The 23,804-nt window shown below is 52.2% G+C and overlaps 1 protein-coding gene across 1 annotated transcript; it reads right to left on the reverse strand.

Annotated features, from left to right (window-relative positions):
* Positions 1 to 398: 398 nt before the first annotated feature.
* SDC3 (syndecan 3) lies at positions 399 to 21,823 on the reverse strand. The gene is made up of 5 exons (XM_015883678.2): positions 21,687 to 21,823; positions 7,247 to 7,364; positions 6,462 to 7,072; positions 4,733 to 5,003; positions 399 to 4,462 (listed from the first exon to the last, which is right to left on the reverse strand). Exons 1-5 carry the CDS (start codon positions 21,747 to 21,749, stop codon positions 4,296 to 4,298), a joined length of 1,230 nt encoding a protein of 409 aa, XP_015739164.1. The 5' UTR covers positions 21,750 to 21,823; the 3' UTR covers positions 399 to 4,295.
* Positions 21,824 to 23,804: the final 1,981 nt, after the last annotated feature.

A 23,804-nucleotide genomic window follows, 5' to 3' on the forward strand; every position in this document is an offset into this window, starting at 1 on the left:
AAAAACATTTTTTTTTTTTTTTTTTTTTTTTTTTTTTTTTTTTTTAAACAGACACTATGAAGCAATTTAAGTACTAAACTCTAGGAGAGTTATGTACATACAAAAAAAGGTCCTGTTTAAGATATGCTTCCTATTAAAAATATTTACATGCATTTTTTTCTTTTCCCCTCCCATATTTATCGAAAGGTAAAACACTCGTAGCTCTTTTTACTGTCAAAGAGTTTTCATTCTCCTATTGGGAATTGAAGTCAGCTCCAGAGAAAAAGAGAAGTGGAGCTCACACATTGACGGGTTTTCCTTTTTCTTCATATTATTTAAATTTTCTGGAAAGGGATAATTTTCTGGACATATATCAGAGGGTTTTCTTAAATTATTATTTTTTTTATTATTTTTTTTTCTTTTTGATTTATACAAGGATGTTTCATGGTTATTTACAGAAGGACCGATGGGCGGTGATTTATCCTGGTTGGTGAGCACTAAGCACATGGTTTTAAAAACGTTCTATCAAACTGCAATGGATACGTTTATTTTTAAAGTCAGCATTTCTGTCAGTTTTGATTGTCAGCTGTACATTTATGCCTTAGACCAGGGGGTGATTAACACCCAGAGGGTCACTGGTACCCCTGAGGTCTTTGGAAATGCAGTGATGGAGCTGTTTGCGAGGTGCGGGGGGAATAAATCTGGGCATTGCACAGGCGTCTCCTAGGATGAATTTTAACAAAGTAATTAAAAAAATTATATATATATTAAAAAAAAAAAAAAAAAGAAGAAGAAGAAGAAAATCTGCTAACTCCAGACTGAGACTTCTCTATAGGGACAGAGTGTGGGTACGGCCAAGGAGCTGCAGGCACAGTACGTGGGGGGAAGCCACGTGGGTTTGGGGGTCTCACTGTGGGTTTTAGGCTCTGTTTCAGCTCCGGCCATGGAAAGGGGCAAGTGGCAGCAGGGCTCCTTGCCTAAGCTCTGGTAAAGCTGGGGAGGCAGGACCATCTCCTTGCCCCCATAGAAAAGGTGAAGGAAGGAGCCCCCAGCACCCCTTCCTTGTTAGGTGCAGTTTGCATTGAAGCTGTGTACGTTTGTGTGCTTTGCACACACACGCATATACATATATACATATATATTAATTACATACACATATATATACATACATACACACATGCCACAGACATCCCCACCGCCTCAAGTGGAAACTTCAGTTGTGAATTCTCAGCATCATTCTGGGAGCTGACAGAGCCCCACGGAAAGCTCCAAACCCAGATGTGGTTATAAAAAGGAAAGGAACACATAAACCCATCTGTTTGCTCAGTGATGGGTTTGCTTCCATTATTGCCTCCATGCTGATGGCTCTCGGTAGAGGTTGGATAACTCTTGAGAGCAGGAGCCCAGAAGGGGGATTTTATCACCCAATAGGCAAAATGGGGAGGGAACGGGAAATTCATGTCAAGTCCTGCTGCTAAGTCTTAAAAGTTCCAGAATGAAAGACTTCAGAGGTGACCCAAACCCAGCCATTAAATGCCAGCCTGAGTCCTGCCACTGCCTGATGCCACCTGTGTCCCATTGCTCTCCTAAAATATAGCAGCTTGCACAGCAAAAGCTCTTCCACCAAAGACATGGGGAAGCAGAAGGAAAAGCCTTTCTGCACAAACAGGGCTGCTTACATCCTCACAGCACCATCAGTTTTTGTCCTTCCCCATTACACAGAACTGATGGTGTCTGTATTTCTTTGGAGCTGAACTTGGTCAGCTCTGTCCCACCAGACTCATTTCCACTTCCAGAGGAACCCTCCTTGTGATCACATCTCTGCTGCGTCTGAGCAACCATGTAGAAGAAGAGGACAACGAATGAAGCCTAGTCAGCTCTAATTACGAATTTAATTGGCTTCACCTTCTTTTTGGCCTGCAGACTTCTGCTTTTAATGGCTGTAAGAAGATCTGCCCAGCTCCTCTCCCTGCTGCCAGCCTTCCTCACTTCTGGAACTGTCACGGATTTAAGTGCCAGAATTACAACTTAACACCAGCTGAGCGAACCAAGGTTAAGCTTGAGTGAATAAAAAATTGTATTATAGAAGTTCAGGCTATTAAGTGGGGGAAAAAATGGAATGAAGAAGATTAGGGAAGCAGCTAAGAAAAGCAGCATTTAAAAGATTAAGCTGGGAGGGTTGACTTTTTTTTTCCCCTAACGTAAGCTCAAAAGATTAAGTCCACGTTATTCCAAAAGACAGTGATTTTGGGTGGCCTGGATGCCTGCCATGCCCAACTCATGCTACCATGGAGAGGTTCTATTTCTGCCATGCACCATCAACCTGGGCCATTTTGGGAACAGAGCACAAAGCCATTAAGCAATCCCCTTTGAGCAGCTTGGAAGTAGCCCTTGGGGCCAACAGCCTTCCTCAGCCACGTGGTCACCTTCAGAGCATCCTCATCCTCATGCTGACAGAACTAAAAATGGGTGCATATATACACACACATACACCAGCACCTTCAGCATCCCATCCAAGGCAGCCAACAGAACAGCCTTCTCTTAACACAGAGAACAAAAACGACAACTGTTTTGCGGCTGACTTCTCTAAAACTGGGATTGTTACAGTTGGGCTGTGCTCCTTACTGTGGAATAAGAACATCAATGAGCTCAAGGACTGAATGCTGATGTGCAAACCTCAGCAGACCCAGCTCAGCCATTGTACACAGTGCAATGATAAGTTACAGGGGTTTCATTTCACAAATATATAAAAAACTGTGTATGTATGTGCATGTATATATGCATGTGTATATATATGTACATACATATACATACGCATTCAGTCTCTCAAATTCCCAACATAAAAAGGATCTCTGCTGTCTTGCAGTCTCCAGCAGGGTGATAAATCCCTGTATTCACTCACGTTCTGAAGGGGACAAAGTGCTACTGTGCCCATGCAGGTCAATTCATGGTGCAACAGAGTTGGAGGAACTGATATTTTTGTTGTTCTACTCTTTAAACTGCTCTAAGAGTAAAGCCAACATCTCCACAGGACACTGCCAAGATTGCAGCCATCGTTAAAAAAAGATCCTCAGCTGCATGGCAAGCAGTGCTAATTAAAAGCCAGCTAATTGAAATATCTAATTGACTTTTCTGTGCAGAGAGCTCACTCCAAAATCCGGCCCTTCTCAAAGGGGAAGGTTGAGGACCGACAGAAGGGAGAGCACTATGTGTTTGATGACAGCTTCTGGGCTCTTTGCTTGTGGGCTGATCCCCACGGGAATCAAAATTCAACAAAAGGAATAGAAATGCTTAGCACTGGGGCTCACTAAAGCCATGCAGACGATCTACTCTGCTCCAAGATGCCCCTAAACAGCTCCATGTTCCTGTGGTTGGGTCCTCGTGCCTGACTCATGTCATTTAGTGCCTCTGCTTCTCCTTCCTTTCCTTGCTGAGCTGCAGGACACCACCCCAGCCAAGCATGTTTGCATTCCCACCCCATGTCAGCTCCCCACCAAGCGCCATCCCACACCATTTGAAAATCAGTGCTATGCAAGCTGAGCTTTATTTGTCACAGTGAAAACCCAGCAAAAGCACAGGCCCTGCTCCACACCACACCAACACCACATGGGTTCTAGAGATGTTGGGTCTCTGGCTGTGCATAACGATGCAGTAAAGGATGCTGGTGGCCGGAGCGGATCCACATGAGGAACCCAAACATGTTTTCTTGGTGTTCCATGAATTCTCCAGATGGGAGCTGGCCGTGATTCCAAGAGCAAATCCCAGGGCTCCAGGTATTCCAGCCCCTTGTGCTTTTTCAAGGTTCAAAGCATATCTGAGAGTTGCATCCTCTTTTCAAACAGAAGCTGGGAGCAAAAGGGAATTCCTGCAAAGTAACCAGCTCCATTCAAAAAATAAAAGAAAAATAAGAAAAAACAAAAAAGAAAAAGAGAGAGAGAGAAAAAAGCCTCCTTTCTTTCCAACAGGAAAAAAATAAAAAATAAAAGACAGAAAAAGAAGATAAATCCAAACCCTGCACCCTAGGGCTGGTACAAGGTGTCCGGATCCCAGAGTCCACCATAGAGGTGGGAAAAGCCCCATGAGCTCCATCCGCCATCCTCAACGTGGCAATCTCCTCGCGCCAAAGGTACGGTTTCTCCTTTTGTGTTTGTTTGTTTTTTGTTGTTCATTTGTTTGTTGTTTTGTTGTGGGTTTTTTTTTGCTTTTTAAATTCACAGTCTGATCCAAAAGAGAAGAGAGATAAAGAGACGGGATGGAGGAGAAGAGGGAGAGTTTGGAGCAGGAGCAGGGAGCATGAGGCATGCCAGGCTCTCGTCCTATGCGTAGAACTCCTCCTGCTTGTCCGGCTTCTGGTAGGTAACATTGGCTTGTTTGGGTTCCTCCAACGTATAGCTGCCCTCATCCTTCTTCTTCATCCGGTAGATGAGCAGCATGACAAGGAAGGCAGCAAAGAGGGCTCCCACCACACCGCCGACAATCACAGCTGAAACAGAAAGCAGCACAGCTGTCAGGAGGGGAATAGAGCCGGGTTCTGCTTGGTTTTGTGCTTTATGAGCAGAATTCACGCTTAAAACTGAACGTGAGGGTGGTGGCCTTGTGCAGTTTGCGTGATTTGAGGAGCTTCAACAGTGTGCTGGTTACTGGTAAAGGATAGACAGGACTCACCTACTGGGGCAGGTGAGGTTGTGTGTGCCAGCACCCATCCCAGGCCAAACCCTCCATCCCACCACCAACCCATGTCTTCCTCTCTCACCTATCAACACTTCCTTCCTCTCCAGGATGTTCTTCTGGGGGAGTTGAGCAGCCGAGCTGCCTGATTCTATCGTGTTGTCGATGAGCCCTGGCTCTGCATTCTTGCCCAGCCCCGGTGCTGCTGGTGGTGTCACCACTGCCACCACCTCATTGCCCAGCTCAGGACGAGTTGTCTCCTCCTCCTCCTGGATCTCGAAGTCCCCGCTGGGGCCACTACTGGTTGGGACTTCCAGGTCACTGTCGAGGACCGTCGTCAGCTCCCCTGGCTCCACCTGGAGGAAAGGACAAGGTGGAGCAGGGAACAAGGACTTACAGGTGGTTTGTGTCTCCAGCAGCAGCAGTGTGGCTGGAGGAAGGACACTGTGATACCATGGTGGTGAACATGATGGTTAATGTTGGAGTATCCCTTCCCTGTGTCACCAAAGTGGGTAGCTGTATTGCAGAGAGCAATATGATCCCACATCTTGACTGTCACCTAAAAGATAAGGTCTCTTAAGCCAAGCAGGACCATTTTTGGCCAGTCCCCATCCAGGTGCCCCTGAGACACACAAGCTCCCACCTATGGCCTCCTACAGAGACCTAAGGAGGGTCCCATTACCCTGTTCTCCTCCAGCCCAATCCTCATCTATACACTGCCTCCTACACATGCCCACACTCAAAGCTTCCTTGGGGACAAATCCACCCTGACCTGCCCCCTCACCCTGCTGCATGCTGAGCTGATCCCACAGAGCATCACTAAGGAAAGCACTCCCAGAACATCTCTTTTATGGGGCAAATGGCTCTCTCAGCCCATTACAAATGGGGATGAGCAATAAGCTGGTTTGGGATGAAACCAAGGCGGATGAAACAGAAACCTCTCCATGTCACAGTGCCCCTGGCACAGCACACGGCTCACTGCTTCCACAAGCACGTGGATTTGTGACAGAGATTAATTGAAGGTCAGCGGGAGCCCGGAGCGCTACGCACATATATACATACCCGGAAAAGAGCGACTAGTTTAGACAAATCACTCCACCTTTCAGTCAAAGCCGTTTTCAAAAGGCCCCTTAGGGGCTCTGAATGAGAGACGGTGCAGTGGATTAAATCCCCCCACCCTAAAAGCCCGATGGGCTGCAAATGCTCAAGCTGGAACTGCAGAGTGATTGGGTCTGCCAGTTCCAGTCTGTGAGCTGAGCTGTAGGACAGTGAGCTCACTGCACCCAAGGGAAAGCCCCTCTTTGCCCCCACACTGCCCTCCTATTACTTGGGGAAGAAGCTCTGGAGCATCTGTCATCAACCCTATCCCTGTGCTCTACCTATGCTGGAGGTAGAGAAGGTTCAGGATGGATATTAGGAAGACTTTCTTCTCTGAAACAGTGATGCATTGGAACAGGTTATCCAGGGAAGTAGTGGAGTCACAATTCGTGGAGATGTTGAAGAAATGTGGAGATGTGACACTGAGGGATGTGGTTAGTGGGCATGATGGGGATGGGTTGAGGTTGGACTTGGTGATCTTAGAAAGCTTTTCCAACCATAATGATTCTATGATTCTATACCCCCACCTTCCCAGCATCTTCCCTCTCCATCCCCCAAAACATTCACTCTCTTCAGAGATGGGAAGAGCCCAACCTGGCCTGACCTGGGCAGCTGGCTCAGGATTCAGCCACCCTAAAGGCTCCTTATCACCATCTCCTGGCTTCACACATTGTCCATGAGCCCTTCAGCAGGTGAGAAGGGCTCCTGCCTCCTACCTGGGGGGCTTCTGTGGGTGGCAGCGTGGTGGGACTGGAAGGTAAGGCAGTGCTTTTTTCCGTGGGTTCTGCAGTCCTGGAGGTGCTTGGTTTTGGCAGGGACCTCGGCTTGGCTGTGCTGGAGGGGACAAGCCGTGATGTGGTCACCTCTGTCAGCACACTGGTTTTGGGGATGGAGGTAGTGGGCGTCTCCAGGGTGGTGGCCCGGGTGGTGGCTGCCTTGGTGACAAAGGGAGGCAGGAACCTCTGGGTAGTGGTGGGCTTGGAGGTGGCCATGGTGGTGCTGACGGTGGTGGTGGTTGTGGTGGTGGTGGTGGTGGCAGCTGTGGTGGTGGTGGCAGCCGTGGTGGTGGTAGTGGGGGAGTCACTGGCAGTGGTACTGGTGGTGGTTGTTTTCCAGCTGGGGATCACTGGTGCTTCTGTTATCTTGGGGATGTACAAGACGCTGGTTGTTTGCTCAGGAGTCGTGTCCTCAGTGGGGAACAGCTCAAAGGGTGTTGCCATGGGCTGGACCAAGGTGACAGGCAGCACGGCCACTGTGGTGGGCAGTGGGATGGATGTGTCCGTGGTGAGGCTGACCGCTGTCTCCAACCCCGACTCCTGCTCAAAATCTGGAAGAGTTAGAGAAGAGCAGAGGATGAAGTGGGCATTTCCCAGGACTGGCTGTCCATGCAGCCTCACAATCAAAAGTTAGGGCAATCCATTCCCCCCATCCACAGCTTGAGTCCCACCAAATCCCAACCCATGATCTCACACCCTTGCCTGGGAGCCCTGCAGCTACTTACAGCCTGAGCCGGAGCCCGAGTAGATGTCATCCAGTTCATCGTCCCCAAAGGGATCATCATCCCCAGAGCCTTCCAGGTCCACTGGTCTCTCGTAGTTCTCATTGCGCCAGCGCTGAGCCTGAAGCCAAGCAGAAGATGAATTAACCTACTGCAGTGGGCACCACAGGGTGGGGTTAAATGGGATGGGATGGGATAAGGAGAGACACACCAAGAGAGCACCAAGGGAGGGGACTGCAGGCAGTGCTCTCCAGTTGAGCTGCTCCAAACTGCTTAAACTGCTTCCCCCCCCCCAAAATAATTCCCTGTTGCAAATCAAAGCTGACAATGTGTGGAAAGTGCACATGGACTCTGATAACATTTCCTATGGAAAGAGCCCTCTGGAAAAGGGGGGGGGAAACAACCAAACTGCAGCTCTCTGTTGTTTCCTTTTAGAGGATTTTCACGTGATTTCTGGCATAGGTGTGACATTAATGCACACTATCAGCTGCCACAGCCTGGAAAGTGACAGCATGACACGATGTCAAACTTCAGATTTTCTGCTGCTCCATGGCGCTGCCAAGACTTGAAGGGCCCTCTCTCATAGGTCTTTTAAGCATCTTGTTTTGCAGATCAAAGTCTCTCCTGTTTGCGTTGTAAGGAAACAGTTTGACACTTCATTACAACACAAACAAGGAGGCTTTGATCAGTAAGATAGCATCAGATGTTTTAAGATGTAACAAGCCAGGCTGGTGCTTGCACTTCAAGTGAAGGGGTGGAAGGGCCCCCTTTGCTATTATGGGATTGTACCTCTCCGTAACAGCTTTGAGTTTCTTTGTTTCTATTGCAGATTGAAATAAAAATGGGTTTTGAAATGTTAAAATGGTTCCGAGTGGGGCAAGCTGAGGAGGTGCCTGTTGGTCAGGCTCCTGCTGCCTCTTCACCCCTCATTTCCCTCCTTGGAAATCAAGGTGGCCACAATTGGTGATAACAAGATGAGCACAAGAGATTTTATATTCATTGCACTGATTTGTACAGCATCAAGCACCAGCTTCCGGAGGGGAGAAGGTAAAAAGCAGAGAAGAACTGATAAACAAAGGCTGAGTGCAAACGACATTGCTAAATAAGCAATGTCTCAACTGCAAGGCCTGGGGGTTGGGAGAAGAAACATTTGGAGCTGCTTTCATTTGCCTTTTGAATCCTGTGCTTGTTGAGTGTAGCGTGGCCAGACTTTAAAGCCTTGCAAAAGACAGAGATGCCCAAAAACTTACATCTGTCTTCTGTTAAGAGCCTGTTAGGAGACTAAGCCTGTCGTTTAATCCTAGACCACAGCAATTTTTTATGCTAATAGCACTGAGGCTCACCAGGAAATGAGGAGCCCATAACACAGGCGCACCCCAGCCCACCCTTCAGCCCTGCTGGATGACCTGTTGAGATCCCCAAAGGTCATATTCTCTCTGCTTGACCTGCACAGCCTCCTTGTAATGGGAGCCACATGGCCCGGCTCTGCCGAGCTCATTTCTCTCTTAAATTGGAACCAGATGAAGCAGCTCCAACCATCACTTCCCAGGGCTTGGATGGGGAAATGAAAATGCAGGAGCATGGGCCCAGCATGTGCCCATCCATTCCTCCATCCATCCATCCATCCATCCATCCATCCATCCATCCATCCATCCATCCATCCATCCATTCCTCCATCCATCCATCCATCCATCCANCATCCATCCATTCCTCCATCCATCCATCCATCCATCCATCCATCCATCCATCCATCCATCCATCCATCCATCCATCCATCCATCCATCCCATGGACGGAGTCTTGGCTGAGCCAGCGTGTGCCTTGGATGCATTTTGCCCAGAAGATGTTAGAGCAATGCAGTGATGCAAATAGGTACATGTAGTGTGTGTCCATCCCATTTCAAAGAACCAAATTCAGCTGAGCAAGGGAGTGGACAGGACGATTTAGTCAAAGCAACTTGGGCAGCTGTTGGTGCAATTTGCAAGCAGGGCTTCTTCCTGGTGGTCCCATGGAGACGAATCACTGGGAAGGTCTTGGAGATGATGGTGATGAGTGCACAAGGGCATCAACACCCAGCTACACAAAGAACACAGCCAACTCCATCGCTCAGTGGGGCTGAGCCCAGTTAGACTCAACAGTGATGGGGATTAATTACACTTGCCTCAGAATGAGCTGCATCTGTGCCATGCCAAGGCATAGCTCATTTGCCTCCCTGCTCCCCACAGCAAAGGCAACGGCCAATTTACTTCCAGCTGCCTGATACTCCTATGGACACATGATGACACTGACCCACTGTCCCCTTGATGCTTCCACACTGTGGCTTGGCAGGGCCGGCTGGGAACCACAGCCAAGGGGCTGCAGCAGCAGAAATCACAGCCAAGTTCTGCACTAAGAGCCTTGGAAAGTGAATGAGAGCTCAGACCCTTTGGCCCAGCCCCATCAGAGCTGAGCTGGAGATTAGAGAGGCTTCAGTCCCTCTGTGCTATCCATGTGCCTCTACCTCCCAGCAGAGCGGATGTCCCTCTCTGTCCTCTCCCTTTATCAAGACAGGTGACATCATTTTACAGAGGGAAAAATGTGCTGATTGGGAACAGGGTCCCACTGACATGCCCAGCATTGCAGTGCTGGGTGTTTGCTGGGAAACCAAGGATCCAATGTGACCTGCCACCTCCTGCATGACCCTGCACATCTCTGGACACATCCTGCTGCCAAAGGTCTGCCTTGCACTCTGGGAGGAAGGATGCCTTATAAATCTATCCTTAGTGGCAGGAAGAGGCTGGCAAACCTCCCTAGGATGCTCTCAGGTCCTTCTCTGGTAGCCATCGGCATGGCAACAGTCGCTATGGAAACAACCTCCATGGCGACGCAGCATCCATCGAGCGTGCAGGCGATGGGTGATTTCCTTGGGCACACCCACCCCAAACGGCTCTGGGCTTCGTTTCCCAGTGAGGTCATGGGGAAAGGACATGGGGACCCCAGCTGGGAAATGGAATTCTGTATGCCCCACTGGGATCCGGCAGCCAGGGCATCCAGGGAGGATGCCAAAGCCAGTAGCATTGGAAAGCTCAAACAGACTCAGCCCTGCATGCAGGGTCAGCAATCTGTCCGTGGCTGAATGCCATTGTCTATGGGAATACGTGTTAAATTGAGAACAGACCACAGGAAAAGTGTTGATTGTTTCTATGATATTTTCCAGGGGATATTTTCTATTAATCAGTCCTTGAAAGCACCTTTCTGGTGCTTTCTATATAAAACCTTAATAACTCATTCCAGCACATGATTTAGTGATACTATAAACAGTTGAAATAATATTAACTTGCACATAAAGTTGGAACGAAAACATTGTTTCTGAACCCTAAAGACTCCACAATTCTTTTCCCACTATGAAACTGCTGCATTTCCAAGCTTAGATCCATGGCTGAGTTAAAAATAAATGTGTCGGCAAGCTGCTCCTGACAGCAGGACTGATGGTAGCGACCATGGAGGCTGCTTGAGCTGGAGGTGTCCATAGCAAAGCCAAGTAGGACGGCCAAAAGGCAGTGCTGGATTCTGGGGGTTCAGGATACTGGTGGGAAATGCTCTTCTTGCACATGGGAAGTTTGTATTCTCACCAGGTCCTCAATCCCAGACCAGTCTCATCTCTTAAAGTCATGGAATCATTAAGGTTGGAAAAGATCTCTAATTTCATCTGTCCACCTACCACCAATATTGCCCACTACTCCACATCCCTAAGCACTATATCTAGACATTTCTTGAATGCATCTATCAGCATCTCCTCCTCCTTGGGATTGCCTGCTTCTAATATCATTTTTTATTCCCATACTTCAGTGGATTAGTGCCAGATCTTACCCCACAGTATAATAAAATATCCCTGAGCCAGAGCTGGCATGAAAAATAGCCAACTTCCCGACATCAATTGTTGCTAACACCTCCTCTCCCAGCACGCTCTGCTTTCACTCTCCAGGGAGATGGAGGGGAAAAGACACAACAACAACCCCCTGAACTCAGTACCACCTCCTGCTGCATGCACAACACCTGATGAAGAGGTACAAATGAGCCCAGTGAATGGGACTGCATCGGGCAGACAAGGATGCTCCATAAAGATGGGGTCAACACAAATGCCAACATCCCCACAAATGGGGTCACCCTAAATGCCAACCACACAACACACAACACCCCAAGTGCCAACCACTCCATGAATAGGGTCACCCCAAATGCCAACTACCTGAGGGATAGAGTCACCCCAAGCACTAACCACTCTACAGATAGGATTCCCCCCCACCCAGGTGCCAACCACATGACAGATAGGATCACCCCATGTGCCAGTCACTCCATGGATAGGATCACCCCAAGCATCAACCACCCATTGGATGGGGTCACCCCAAGTGCCAGCCACCTTGTGGATGTGTGGTTCTGCACCTCAGAAACAACCCAGCAGCTTAAACACCCCATGTGGGACTTCCCCACCCAGCCCAGAATTGATTTAATTTGCTCGGCTCCATAATCCTATTGCAGCTTAACATGCAAAACCGTCTCGAGCTTTTCTCACTTTCCACAAAGGAGCATTTCAGAGCTCACTCTCAGAGCTGAGATTCAGCTATCCAAAGAGCTGGAAAATAGGACTTTATCTCTTTTCCCCCACTTCTTGGATTGGAAAGAACCTTAAAGACCATTTAGTTCCAATCTCTGCTGTAGGCTGGTTGCCCTCCCCAACGCCCCTCAGATCAGGCTGCTCAGGGCCCCATCCAGCCTGGCCTTGGGCACCTCCAGGGAAGGGGTGCCATAACTTGTTTGGCCAACCTGAATGTTGGGTTGGGTGCTCCCAGGGGCACGCACTGATTCACTGATGTGGTTTGGTAGGTGTTGCAGTGGGGATACAGTTGGATGGGAGGGTTAATTCTTGAAAAGCAAAATCAGTGTCTGGATTTGGGAAAGAGAAAAAATGGCATTTCCTCTCCATAGTCTACAGTAGGACTTAAATGATATTCGCCTAACCTGAGCTCTATCTGCTGCAAGTATTTGTTTGCAAATGTAATCAATCTGCTTTCGATAGCACCGTTCAGCCATGCTCCCCACTCTACCATGGCTTTCAGCAAGCCAGTGTGCAATAAAAATGTAATAGAAATGCAATTAATAGGAAAGCAAAAGACACTCCCCTGCACGGAGCAGCTCGAGCATTTAGCAAAGCTTTGCCCTTCTGCAAAGCATGGAGCAGTGGGGACCACCCGAAATGCAGCCCCCAGGACCCCACTGTCTGCACACACCAATAAAGCTCAGGTTTCCAGATGAAAGGAAAGCTCCCAAATCCATTCAAGCGTGGAGCCTTGATCCCAGGGCTGCCATCTCTGGTTACCTTACCCAGGAAGCTCCTCCAGCCCCGCAGGGCTCATTTTACTGAGAAAATAAATGGGTGGGAGGGGTCAGACCCTGCACAAGAGCAAAGTTTCTGCCAATGGACAAAACCAACCGAAGCCCTGGCTGAGCCATCACCAGGAATGGGGAATTAACATCATTTTGGCACGCGATGGGAAACGTTTCAAGTTACCCATCCATGTGTATGTGACCTGGGCTGTAGGCACGTGCGTGCACACATGCACACACAGAGGGGTTATGTTGCTGGAAAGCACTGTTCAAATATTTATACAGCCTAAGCCTCATTGTTTCCTGTCCCCCCCTTTTAATGAAATGTAACTAAACAAGCCGTTTCCATTCTGCCTTTCCAACAATAATTATGGCTGATACACTAAAAGGGATGGCAGCTTTTCAGTGTCATGCTGGAGAGATGGAAGACAGGCGTCCTTGAGGCAACACTTCCTAACACACAGCCCCAAACCCAAACCTTTGAGAGAAGGTGCATATGTTGGTCCTGCACCATCAGAGCAGTGCACCCAGCTGGGATGCTCATGAGGCTGAGATGGCATTGCTTGCAGGAGATGGAAGGGATATTCCAGTGGAGCAGTGTGGTCTCCATCATCCATCTCCATCATCCAAGGTCACAGCAGCACCCAAGGAGTGCTCATCTCCTGAGAGATACCTCTGAAAAGAGGCATGGCTTTCCCAAACTCACTCATCTCCAGACAGAAAGGGAAGGGAAACTGAGGCACACCACTCTGCAAGCCTGCAGCCAACTGAGAGCACGCCCTCATTGCACACATCCCCATGGGATGGGCAAAGCCAAAATCTGTGGGTGTTGGTGCACTGGAGCTTAAAATGGGAGAAAGAAAAACCACCAAGAAAACCAACCAACCAACCTACAAACAGCTCATGGTATTGGGGTTCCTTTGGGGTGGGCTGATCAGACCCCATGGGTTTGCACCTCACACCTGCAGATTTTGGATCCTTTTGGTGCTGCTCTCATCCTCCTTGGGGCTTCTTGGAAAGCAAACGTGGGAGCACCCCGTGCTCACAACCGTGGGCGGTTCAGCGAGGGACAGAGTGGGATTAAGGATGGAGCGCAGGGGATTACCCGCAGCTCCTGGCAGATTGTGTGTGCCATGGGGGAGGGCACAAAGCCCCAGCCCTGTGCATTTGATGGGTTTTATGGTGTAATAAACGGAGGATTTACCTGGGGAGGCTTTGCTAAAATTACACCACAGGCACACATGCAAGCAACGAGCATTCCCAGACATCACCCTGCACACCCCAAAGCACAGCCCAGTGCCTGTACAGGATCACAGCACACAGCCCAGGCTTTGTGATTCTCCCAGCTCCCCTTCCTGCTCGCTTCCAAAAAATATGCACAAGGACACGTGCTTGTAGATAAAGGTGCTATTTTTGGCACCTTACGTCATTAACCTCTGGGATTCATTGCCGCTCGTGGCATCCCCAGGGACATGCTGCAGAAGGGTGCAGCAAGCACAGGGATGGGGGAAAAGACACAAGCAAAGGCTGTGGTTGGTTTGGGCACAGTTTGGCTCAATGCCATGGGAATGAATGTGGAGTTTCCTTCCTCCCATACAAGCTGGGTTTGCAGCATGATGGAGGTGCTACAGAAAGTGTTTGGATGCTCAGAGGATGCTTTGCTGTGCACACTCCATTCCCAGGGATGTCCATGGGGCTCACAGTGAGGATGGAGCAGAGAGGTGGTGTGGATGATTTCCTAATAGATTCCCTGGAAATTAGTGCAGTCAGAGCAACCAACCCAAGGTTGGGCCAGGATCAGCTCCATGCTGACCCTACCCGGCCCTCAGCATTTCCAGCCTCCTACATCTCTCCTATCCCCATGCATCCCAACGTTCCTGGCCAGCCCATTGCTCTGACATGAATTTTTCCAGCTGCAGGAGCAGGAACCCCATGGCCAGGCTTTACCTGGAGAGAAAAGAAATGCTGTGATCCCCTTCCCAAACTGCTTTCCCCGCTCCCAAAAATGATGTCTTTCATTGCTGGCATCCATCACCATCCATTAGCCCAGCCTCATCCTCATGAGGGCAATGGTGACAATGCAGTCCCTTGGGTGACCAATCTGGTGTCACCCAGGAGTCCTCCAGAACCCAATGCCAGAACTCCAAACCACTCATTTCACACCCAGACAACACCACCTCCCTCTCCACTTCCTGCCTGTGCCTTTATCTCCCTTAAGCTGATTGCTGCTGCAGCTCTAGGCTCGAGCCCTCCCTGCAGTGAACCCCAGGTGATGTGGGTGCTGCTAGCAATCCCAGTCTGGTGGCATTATAGGGATTTACAGCATGAAACACAGCAATGTGCCACTCAGAGCAGCCTCCAGCCCAGAGCATCCATCTAGGGCTCTCCATTGGGAGGTGCCCCCATCCTCCATCACATTCCCAGCCTCAGTATGGAGGTCTGAGCCAAACCTTCCTTAAATGAGGGTGAGAGATGCCCACAGGGTGTTCTCCCTCTCTTTTTCCATCAGCACAAATGTGCCCAGCCCAAGTCGTGGCACCCATCCCTGCCACGCCATCCCTGCTGTCCCTGTCCCCAAAGTGGGATCAGGCGAGGCAGGTAGCAGATGGCTCAGAAGCCTAATCCTGTCCAGCATGGACAAGGAGTGGTCCAGGACCTCATCTCCCAGAGGGAAAATCTACAGGGGGCAGGGAGATCCCAAGCAGAGGGATGGCACCAAGACACCAGCCTGTGAGAACCCTAATCTGGAGAGGTGGAAGGACATGGGGTGAATCCTCTCCTGGGCCAATGATGCAAGAAAAAAAGCCATGTGGAATGATGGTGTGTGTTTCCTTATGGGGGATTTGGAGTGATGCACGATGCACTGGCACGTGCTGCACTGCACTGGTCCTACTGCAGAGACGTGGGCGGAAAGCATCCCTGTGGCCAACAACCCATAACACCACCACGGGGCTGAGAGCAAGCAGAGGACCCCAAGGGCAGCTCAGAGAGGTGGGGTGGGGGCAGGCAGCCAGCAGCCCACCCGTCCCAGCGCTGCGCTGTTCCGCTGCTTCACACCCTCTTCCTTTTCCCAGGACGGAGCGCGGAGCACAATGAGCGATTGTTCCCTGGCGCCGCCGGGGAGACCGAAATGACCTCAGCACTGCCGGCGGGAGGAGAGTTTGGGTGGAAATGTGCGCAGGGGATGGGGAAACACGGCCCTGGGGCTGCAATCAGGAACGTAACTGAAAAGCGATCAGGGGGTGCTGGGAGGGAGGCAGAGGCAGGTTGGGCTGGGGGCAGTGCGGCCGTTTGCTGGTGATAGTGCCAAGGATGCTCCGTAGGGTGCTCTGCTCTGAGCCCCAACCCTTTCATAGCCACAGACTCCGAAAGCAAAGTGAGTATCACCATGAATGGGGATTTCCATGAGGAGAGAATCTCTGTCTACCCCAGTGTCAGCGGCTTTTAAAGTAATTCCTGAGGTTCCTGAGGGAGAGCAGCGCTGTCACAAGCGCCCCAAACCTCATCCCAGAGCTGTCACAGCTCAGTTGGAGCCCTGCTGACCCTCTCATGCTGAGCCACATCTAATGAACCTCCTAATAATGATTAATCAGGACTCCATCAGAGCCCCCCACGTGCAGCTTTGCAACTGGGAGATAATGCAGAATCCCCCACCCAGACTGCAGCCCTCCCCAAACGCTGTTGGACAATGAGGGGGCCCTTTTCCCAGCAGCCCTTCTCCTTGCAGTGTTTAATTAAGGATAATTCATCCAGGGCAGTGCTTTGCTGACTGCTGTCCCAAGCCACAGACCACGGCATTCATGAGCTGCACATGCAAGGGAAGGAGCTGCTGCCCTCCTTCCTCCGAGTTGTCATGGAAATGGTGATGGATGGGGAGGAAGATCTGCACTTGCCAAAACCAAACGTGCTCACAGCCCCTTCTGCAGTTTTCCAAGGGACCCCAGACCACTCAGAATGAGTGGGGATAACCCTGCATTGGTTTAAAGGGGCCCCACAGGATGGGAACACAACATTTCCAGGGATGGGGATACAGAGGTGCCTCAGTCTGCCCCGACATGCTGTCATTAGGAGGAAGGAAACACCATAGGAGAAAAGCACTGACGCTGATGCAGGCAGGGACGCTCAGCACACCTGGGGCAGCGAGGCGAGACGCCTGGCCCCAGCCCCATAAATTACCTGACTGACATATGTAGGACAACGCCTGCAATGCCAGCGTGGCCACGACCTACTTTTGGAATTCACATCCACGAAGCCACATGTAGGGGTGGGGCTCAGCTCATGTGCCCATGGGCAGCCTCCCTTTCCTGGCACATCCTGAGTTACTCCTACAGATTGATTCAGAGCTCCATCAGCTCTCAGTTACAGTCCCTGGAAGCAGGAGAGGAACAAACAGAAGATGCAAGAGGAGGTATCCCTCATCTGATGCCTCTTTTCTCCATCCAAAGCAGTTTCTGTAGTGCCCAACTGCTGAGAACACAGCAGGACGACACAAAAGGAAAGAGAAGTGTGTTATCTGCCTCTCCTCTGTCATGGCCAAAGAGAGTAGATGGGGGGGAGAGAAATCTGTTTTTTCTGCAAGAGGGTGGTCAGGACATTATTAAAGGGCCAGCATCCCCCCAGGGGGATGGGTATAGCATCCCTACATGGGGTCGGGTACCAGCAATCCTTGCAGGATGATGGGCACAGCATCTCTATAAGGTGATGGGTATGGCATCCCTACATGGTGTTGGGTAGCATCATCCCCACATAGGGTTGGATACAGCATCCCAGCAAAGGTGCTGGACACCAGTAGCCCTATGTGGGGTTGGATACAGCATCCCCTGGTGCAGGCTGCTGCTGAGTCACAGCCCCCTGTGCACACACCAAGCAACCACCCCAGGACACAGGCCCAGCATCCCCCAGACCTGCAGCCCCCCACAGCCCAAGAGCTGTCAGGGCAGGAGGGAGACAGAGGCAGAGCTATGCCAAGAGTGGGTGAGCACACTGCCAGGGCACTGAGATGCTGAGGGAGCAGCCCCAGAGCTTCACCCACCCCTCTAACTGCCCCATTCCTGCCCACTGAGCTGGGCCTGGACATCACCCTGCTCTGCAGGACAGGAGGCTGCAGCCCAGCAGAGGATGAAAAACACTCAGAGAAGAGCTGAGCTGGAATTACACACAAGCCGTGTGTGTTTGGGTTTGGTGTTGTCTCTTTTTTATCCCCCTCTAATTGCTCCTGCTATTTTAACTGAGACAGACATTTCCTTGATGATTTTCAAGGGCTATAAATGTTTTATGCCCCTGGCACAGCTGATGGGTTCCTCTCAGCTCTTCCCTCTATGGCACTGAGTACCTTTGTCTCCCTTCTTCTCCTCCTGGAAATCAAAGGAATGGGGGGTGCTTCACATCAGGACTTGGGGAATTAATTAGCACTCAACCCATTGCCCTGCTGATGGTTACATGGGAACCATCCCCAGCCAGAACAGTGCTGGGGACACCTCAATCCATGGGGACATCTCAGTGCTGTGGGGACACCTCAGTCCATTGGGACAAAGCAGTGCCATATGGAAATCCCAATGGCTGGCCAGATTGCACCTCTGCAGCCCCACCCCACAGCCTAATTGCTGCCTGCTGGGCTGCTAACTGCCCAAAACTATTATATGCTGATAAATGGGGAGAAACAGCTCCTTTTTGTGCCAGAGGAAAACAAAGCAAGCAATGACATGGGCTGGGTGCTGAGAGCAGAGGCATCTGGGTGCCATGGTGCAGGTTTCAGCACATCCAGAACGTGTGGTCCTTGGTGGCAGGCTGATGTCCCATGACCTTGGCAGTGACATGGGGCTAATTAGAGCCTAATTAGTGCTCATGGATACAAATGGAGGGGATTCTCCATCCCCTTGGCACCCATGCTAAGGATAAGGAGGAGCATCACTCCTACCACCCCAACCAGAAGGAAGCAGCAGCCAGTGACAGCTGTGGGGCCAGAGCACAACACACTCACTCCCAAAGCCCCCAAAGGCTCTGAGTGGGCAGGGACTGAAAGTGCCCCATCATCAACCCAAGGCCGACCCATCCCCCAGCGCCATCCAACCCAGCTCAGGTCCCTGTGCTGTATGGCCCCGCTTGCTGCAACTCCAAAAAAGGGAACCCCACTCTCTGCCAGACCCAGCTGAAAGCACGGCCAGAGCTGCACAGAATCACCCTGTTTCATCAACAAATACCTGGCAGCTCTGCCTTTTTCCATTGGGATGGAGCCAGGCTTTCGGAGCAAGGCTGAGTGCCGTCCTCCATCCTCCCTCAGCACCCCCCAAAGTGTCACCTCCGGTGTCACCGCAGCCCCAACCTCTCACTATTATTTTGGCAAAGACATGGGCAGAGCATGAAGAAGGAAAATTAAAGGAAAATTAAAGGCTGCACGGCGCTACTTGCCAAAAAACCTCCAAAAGAAGGCGGAAAAATAGTCATAAATTTCTCCACTAAAAAAGCAACAGCAACAAAAGGAAGGATTTTATGTAGAAATCCATATTTGACCACAATCTCTTCCCCCAAATTGCAGCCCTTGGGTACATCCCTGTTGTTTCTAAGGGATGCTGGTGTTAGCAAGCAGTGTGCAGGGGAGGCACGACCCCCTCAGTGCTTTGCAGCAGTTGTTTCACCCAACCAGTGTTGCTCATGGAGCAGCGCTGCCTCCCCACTCCTCTTCCTCCTCCAGAAAACAGCATTTTTTGGCTCATAAACTCTCTCGCCAGCAAGTTCTGCTCAATCCCTGCCCCAACCCTGGGAGGTAAAACTGCATTGGGGCCACACATGAGCATCCTTTTCAAGCAGAGCATTACCCCCCATTTCTCAGCAATACAACCCTTCCCTTCTCCGGGAAAGAAGCAGCAGCCCTGAGATCTCCACTGTTATTTTTATCTGAAAATGAGCACTTTGAGCAGCAGCCAAACCGTGGGGAGGGAGGGAGGAGATGTTTTGCATCGTGGGGACGTAAACACGGCCAAACTTCCCAGCTCAGGGCTCACATGGTGCTGCGATGCTGGATGTGGGCAGGGAGGCACTGGGTGGCATTGCTGTAGGGGGGGGGTTACCACTGCGATCCCATCACTGCTCACCCCAACTGGTTCTGTTCCCCTCCTCCATGTGCTCCACAAAAGCACATCCCTGTGCCACCCCCACTTGGATCCATTTCTTCCCAGATCCACACTCAGAGCAGTGACCCCCAGCGCTGCCCTTTGCCCGGTGCAGCCCCAAACCCCGCAGGTCCCATCCCTCCCCACAAAGGGCTTTTGCCCCATTCGGCTTTGCACGAGGAGCTCAGCATAAATGTCACATTAATTAACTGAGGGAGATCTCTGCACGGCCACAAAAAGCCCTCTGTTCCACCCTGCTCTCTGCCTCCCACCTCTGCTTTCCCTGCGGATGCCAACGTGCAGAAGCCGTTCAAATCCCCCCCATGAGCCAAGCTGAGACCTCACACACTCACTGCATGCCACACCATTCAGATCTCTGCGGACCTCAGGAAGGTGAGATCCCACAGCACCAGGGTGGCACAGAGCTGTCCCACACACCGTGGCTGGGACCCCATCACTGACCCAGGGTGGAAGGAATCAGCTCATCCCCTTCCCTGCCCTCCTCCAGCTGGGAATGGGCTCCCTTCCCTTCTTTCTGGCTCCCAGAACCACTTTTGGATTCTCAAGTGTCTCCTATGGGGTTGAGCTCATTCCCCACCCCATAAGCACAGCAAAGGGTTCCAGATCTCAACCTCAACACAAAGCGAAGCTGTAGGGAAGGGGGTGGGCAGGGATGGCTCAGGAGATCCCAGTGCTGCCTTCCCCAGCCCCAGTGACATCAGCAGAGAGATCCAACATCAGTGCAGTGTCACCACATCCTCATGCATGAGGGGATGGGGAGTCCCCAGTCTATATCACACCCCTCTGAAACCATCACACCTGGGGCTGTTTCCAGGCATTGTCCTCATCTTGGAGCCTCCAAGGAGAGGGGAAAAGCAGAGACTTAATCCAACACAACCAAACAACATAGCAGTGATGGCAAAGAGCAGCAGAGTGAGACCTCGGTCCCCTCCTGGTCCCCAACGAACCCCCAAGTGAACCCCGCAGCCATCAGCCCAACCCACACATCCACCTCCTGCCTCTGCTCATCAGCAAACAGCTGCACTGCCATCCACCAACTAAAGATCCCCAAGTGGGGAAGGGAGAAACGAAGGGCTCCTTTTGGTCCCAACAAGGAGAGATGGAGTGAGCTGCCAGCCGGACCCCATCCACCCCAAACGAATGGCAAAGTGCAGCATTAAGCTGAATAAAAGCTGCTGGGCGCATCACCCACTGTGTGCATGGAGGGCTGGGCTGCTCACACATCACACACCTCTGGGTGCTTTCAATGAGAGCTCAGCAGCCTCCTCAGAAACAGGGACTTTTGTGAGTGATGCAGCCACCACTGAGAGCCACACAGACACCCCTGGAGCATCTCTGTGCTCAGAACACTCCTGGAGGATCACTAAAGCTGGAGCATCACCAAAGCATCTCCAAACCTGAAGTGCTTTTGGAGCATCCCTGGAGCATCTCCAAACCCATCTGGAGCATCCCTGACCCTGGAGCATCCCCAGCAGTGGGGCTGCAGGAAGGGGAGGTACCAGAAACGAGAAACCCCAAAGGAGCGAGGCGAGCTCGGTGCTATTAAATCCAGCAGGTTGCACGCTGGAAGGCAGCCAGAAATGGGGACTTTTTATCCCTCTAAAAGGACAGGGGAAAAAGAAGAGGAAGGGGCTCCCCACGCTGAACGGGGCGATGAGTGAGCGCCGCGTCCGGGGGTCGCCACCCTCAGCACCGCCCCACGAGCCGCTCCATCCCCGTAGCGGACCCGACGCTCAAACCATCCCCCAGCGAAGCGCCCTCCCGGGGCGGCCAACACCCCAAAACCCGCCGGCTTCTCCCGAAGGCGTTTCCCCGTGACCTTCAAACGCCATTCCCCGCAGCCTCGACCCCCCTCCATCCCCCCAACCACCGCGCCGTGCTGACCCCTCTCGCCCCCCCACCCCACCCCACCCCACCTCACCCCACCGCACCCCTCCGTAGCCCCGCACTCACCAGCGCTGTGCGGGCGCTGAGCAGCAGCAGCAGCACCGCGAGGCCCCGCAGCTCCGCGGGCATCTTCGTGCCGCAAGGACGGCTCAGCAGAGCGCGGGGGCGGGGAACGGCCTTTGTTGCCGCCGCCCTCCCCGTCCCCTCCCCGCACCGCCGCCCCGCAGGAAGCGCCCGGCCCCGCTCCACGATCCCCGCTCCGCCCGTGTGCGGAAGCCGCCCCGCCCCGGTCCGGCCCCGCACACCGCCACGGTGTGATCGGAGCTGGGGGGGGATGGAGGGGTGTGGGGGGTCGAATTGTATAGATAGGTGTTACCCCAGGGGTGGGAGGGAGAGTGGGGGCCAATGGGGACGATGCGGGGCAATGGAGGGAGGCAGCCGGGGGTAGGGAGTGGGGAAGAAACTCCGGGGTGGGTAATGGGACGTAGAGGTGAATGGGAGGATCCAGGAGCAATAGACAGAGGGACTTCAGGGCAGTTAGAGGGGTATCTAGGAGGAGATAGAGGGCTTGGAGGCTGATAGGGAAGGATGCAGGAGGAGGGTGGTACCCAGGGTAGATGAAGGAGTAGCCAACAGTAGTTAAGGGGCGTGGGAGTAGATAGAGAGGATATAGGGGTAGTTAGGGGAGTACCCAGGGGCAGTTAGAGGGGATGTGGGGGAAATAAGGGTGATCCAGGAGTAGATGAGGGGGCATGGGGACGATCGGGTGTACCCAGGAGTAGAGAAGGGTACCGAGGGGTAGAAAGGAGGGTATGGGAATAGAGGGGGGTACCCAGAGATAGTTAAGGGGGCACAGGGGATGATAGGGGGAAGACAGGGGTAGTTGGGGAGCATGGAGGCAAATGGGGAGGATACAAAAAGATAGATAAGGGTTACCCCAGTGTAGATGAAAGCATGGAGACAGAGAAGGATGAAGGGGTGGACAGAGGAGCATCCAGGGGTAGATGGGATGGGGGTGGGGACAGATGGGGGAACCAAGGGTTAGGATGGATAGCAGGGCATGGGGAAGATGAGGTGTACCCAGGAGTAAATGAAGGGAAGCCAGGGGTACATAGGGGGAGTGTGGAGGAGCCTTAGGGGGACCCAATAGAAAGAGAGAGACTGGAGCAGATTGATGGGACCCAGGGGCAGATGGAGGGATCCAGGGGTAGAGAGAGCAGCACGGGGTATGTAGGGGGCTGGGCTAAGTGGGACAGGGGAAGCAGGGATGAAAGGGGAGAGATAAAAGAGGGGAACCAGGGGTGGATGAGGGGGTCTCGGGTGTGGGTACAGTTATGCAGAGGCGATGGGGGAATAACCAGATCGGGAGGACATGGGGCAGGTGGAAGTGGAGTTGAGGGACAGATCCTGTGGCAGATGGGGGAAAATGAGGGGCAGATGGCAGCGGGACCAGGGACAGATGAAGGAGGGGACACGGGGCAGATGGCAGCGGGACCCACGGGCAGAGCTGGGGGTGGATGGGAAAGACGTGGGGAGAAGGGGAGAACGTGGAGCAGGGAGGCGGCCAGAGGGACATCACCTGGATTTAGAAGGGAAATCAGCCCAATTCGGCTACAGAGCTGGGCACATCCCTGATCGGGGGCACCCAAAGGGGCGGCGGTGAAGCAGATCAGCCCTCAGGGCACCACTGCAGCTTCTGTCCGCCTTAATTGTGCAATAATTAACGGGATGCAAATAATAATAAAGGATGCCTCAGTGCCAGCGGGGAGGAGCCCTTTGCTGAGGCTGCACCGCCCCGCAGCGGTCCACGGCGCTCCCTGCACTGAGCAGAGCGGTGGGACATCCCGGGGGGGGCGGATGGGTCACGGTGCCTGGAGGGGTCCCGGAGCCGTGGGGAGGTGACAGTGGGGGATGTGGTCAGTGGGCTGCGGTTGGACTTGGGGGTCTTGGAGGTCTTTCCCATCCTTAATGATTCAACGTGGTGGGAAACACGGGGAGTGTTTGGGACGTGGTGAGCTTGATGGTGATGACGCACTGGAACAGGTTGCCCAAGGAGGCTGTGGATGCCCCATCCCTGCAGGCATTCAAGGCCAGGCTGGATGTGGCTCTGGGCAGCCTGGGCTGCTGGTTGGTGACCCTGCACACAGCAGGGGGTTGGAACTGGGTGAGCACTGGGGTCCTTTT

Source organism: Coturnix japonica, chromosome 23, assembly GCF_001577835.2.
Source record: "Coturnix japonica isolate 7356 chromosome 23, Coturnix japonica 2.1, whole genome shotgun sequence".
Taxonomy (NCBI): domain Eukaryota; kingdom Metazoa; phylum Chordata; class Aves; order Galliformes; family Phasianidae; genus Coturnix; species Coturnix japonica.

What these genes read in the sequence shown, in the direction of transcription:
- SDC3 (XM_015883678.2), bottom strand. Translation starts at nt 21,749, where the DNA reads ATGCCCGCGGAGCTGCGGGGCCTCGCGGTGCTGCTGCTGCTGCTCAGC. An exon ending in TCAGCGCCCGCACAGCGCTG is followed by an intron (nt 7,365 to 21,686) that starts GTGAGTGCGGGG and finishes GCTTGGCTTCAG; the next exon opens with GCTCAGCGCTGGCGCAATGA. An exon ending in CACCCACAGAAGCCCCCCAG is followed by an intron (nt 5,004 to 6,461) that starts GTAGGAGGCAGG and finishes CCTTTCCTCCAG; the next exon opens with GTGGAGCCAGGGGAGCTGAC.